At 42.4% G+C, this 2354-nt stretch overlaps 1 protein-coding gene across 1 annotated transcript; it reads right to left on the minus strand.

The window, feature by feature from the left end:
- Positions 1-217: 217 nt before the first annotated feature.
- On the minus strand, positions 218-1188 carry LOC125934786 (putative olfactory receptor 2W6). Its single transcript, XM_049648383.1, has one exon. The coding sequence runs from the start codon at positions 1186-1188 to the stop codon at positions 238-240; it is 951 nt and encodes a 316-aa protein (XP_049504340.1). The 3' UTR covers positions 218-237.
- Positions 1189-2354: the final 1166 nt, after the last annotated feature.

The raw sequence follows: 2354 nt of genomic DNA on the forward strand, positions 1-2354 counted from the left end.
CCTCATTGATCCAAGTAACATTTTTCTCTTCACCAGCATATTATCTTTTGTGACTGAGTCTGTCACTTGGAAGGACATAGGGGCCCTGTCCATCTACTTGCAAGCAAAGACAGGAGTTATTTATTCTGGGATCCCTGAAAGAGAGAAGACCCTACTCCATTCTCACTCCAGCATCTTATATGACATTATTCATTGTTATCTCCTGGGAACATTCTTTAGGGAAAACAAGCACCTACATCAGTGCCCTCTTGCATCCGACAGGCTGTGGTCTTTCCCAAGAACCTTCCACATGGCTCCATTCACATCTTTGTTTCTCAGTGTGTAGATGAAAGGATTCAGAGTGGGGGTCACTAGACAGTAGAAGAGGGTTAGGAACTTGCCCTGGTCCTGGCTTGCCACATTCCCAGGCTGCATGTACATGTAGATTATAGTGCTGTAGAAGAGAGACACTACAATCATGTGGGAAGAGCAGGTGTTGAAGGCCTTGCACTTCCCAGCTGCAGACTGGATCCGCAGAACCATGGCTACAATATAGCCATAGGAAACCAGTATCATGGTGAGGGGTACCAAGACAATGGGGATGGCCAAGAAGAAAGCCAGGCCTTCAACATGCCTAGTGTCCATGCAGGAAATGCGGATGATGGCTGGCATCTCACACACAAAGTGGTTGATGTGATGGTGACCACACCACTCCAGGGGCATTGTCAGTGGGGACATGAGGATGGAATTGGCAATCCCAGTGAGCCAGGCACAGGCTGCCAGTCGCAGGCACAGCTGTGGGTGCATGATGGTCATGTAGTGAAGAGGCTTGCAAACAGCCACAAAGCGGTCATAGGCCATGACAGAAAGAAGAATGCATTCAATGCCACCCACAGACAGGAATGCAAAGAGTTGTATGACACAACCAACATAAGTGATGGTCTTTTGTGGGCCCCAGAGGTTGACCAGCATCTGAGGAATGCTGCTAGAGGTGTAACAGAGATCCAGGAGGGACAGGTTGCAGAGGAAGAAGTACATAGTTGTGTGCAGTCGAGGGTCCACCAGGGACAGGAAGATGATGGACGAGTTGGCCATGATAGCCAGAAAGTAAAACACCATGTTAGTGAAAAACAAGACCATCCCCAGCTTTGGCTGGTCAGAGAACCCAAGCAGAATGAAGTTTCCAGAGCTCTCATTATTTCTTTCCATCGCACTTGGCTTGATAAACCTGTTTAGGGAGGTTAACATGTGTGGTGTTACTCATACAGAAAATGATGCACCTCATTTTTGTCACAAGAAAATAGGTTTTTTTCCACCTATTTAACTGGTCCACTTGCCTGACCATTGCCTGGAATTATAGGGTAAGGAGCTAAAAATATTTGTCTATAAAGTGATGGAAGTTGTATAGTGATGGAAGCAATATTGCCTCAATATCTTCTAATCTGGTTAAGTGAAATAAGTGGATAGATCCTTTAAAAAAACTTTTACTGATATAATGAGCAACAAAGTAATTTGGGGGAAAAAACAAATAATTTTCTCAGAATCCATTGACTTTGAGTGTATTTCTGCTAACTGACAAATTACTCCCTAAAATTTGTGGAACAATAGTTTAACTTAATATAATCAATTCTCATGTTTCCATGATTATAAACTCAACTGAAAAACAAAAAACATATTGATGACTTACTATATGGTAGGCCCTGCAGGTATAAGTATAGACAGTACCTCTGTACAAAATATTTAAATTACTTCTGTAGTCAGGAAAGTAATAGCCTGGGGACTCTTGATATAAGAAAGCCCTGAATTTACTTGATTCTGAATAGTTAATGATTTGGTCCTACCTCTTGACCCAGTGATTAACGTAACATTAGGCAAAAGAACAAAAGTGGATGTGATTGCACAGAGGTGAGAGGATTTTCTTCCCTTCCATGTGCATTCACAAAATGAGCAGAAAATGAGGGATGTCCTTTTGCACATTCCAGCTCAACATAACACTATGCCCAGAGGTCAACTAAAAGGAAATAAGAATCATTGTGCAGGTTTATTTTTGCAGCAGGTTTGGGAGTTTGGGGGAGGCCAGAGTTGGGTTTCCTGTCAACCTGCATTGCTTCAATAAGAGTTTGACTATTTACATTATTGAACAGACACCAATCAAATACTTGACTTGCAAACTCCTCTAAAATTCAGAAATTAACAGAAAAAGATGTATGTCCTCCATGTCAATAATTAAATGCTACCTGTATGGACTCAGTTTCCTGCCATCAACTTGTTTGGGGTTCACAAACTACTGGAGAAGTTAAAATATGGAGTAAATGGAGAGTCTATGAATGCAAGCCTATGGATCCCACAGCTCTGCTGTCTACCTGTGGGGATGT

Source organism: Panthera uncia (genome assembly GCF_023721935.1).
Source record: "Panthera uncia isolate 11264 chromosome A1 unlocalized genomic scaffold, Puncia_PCG_1.0 HiC_scaffold_17, whole genome shotgun sequence".
NCBI classification, from domain to species: domain Eukaryota; kingdom Metazoa; phylum Chordata; class Mammalia; order Carnivora; family Felidae; genus Panthera; species Panthera uncia.

What these genes read in the sequence shown, in the direction of transcription:
- LOC125934786 (XM_049648383.1), bottom strand. Translation starts at nt 1,188, where the DNA reads ATGGAAAGAAATAATGAGAGCTCTGGAAACTTCATTCTGCTTGGGTTC.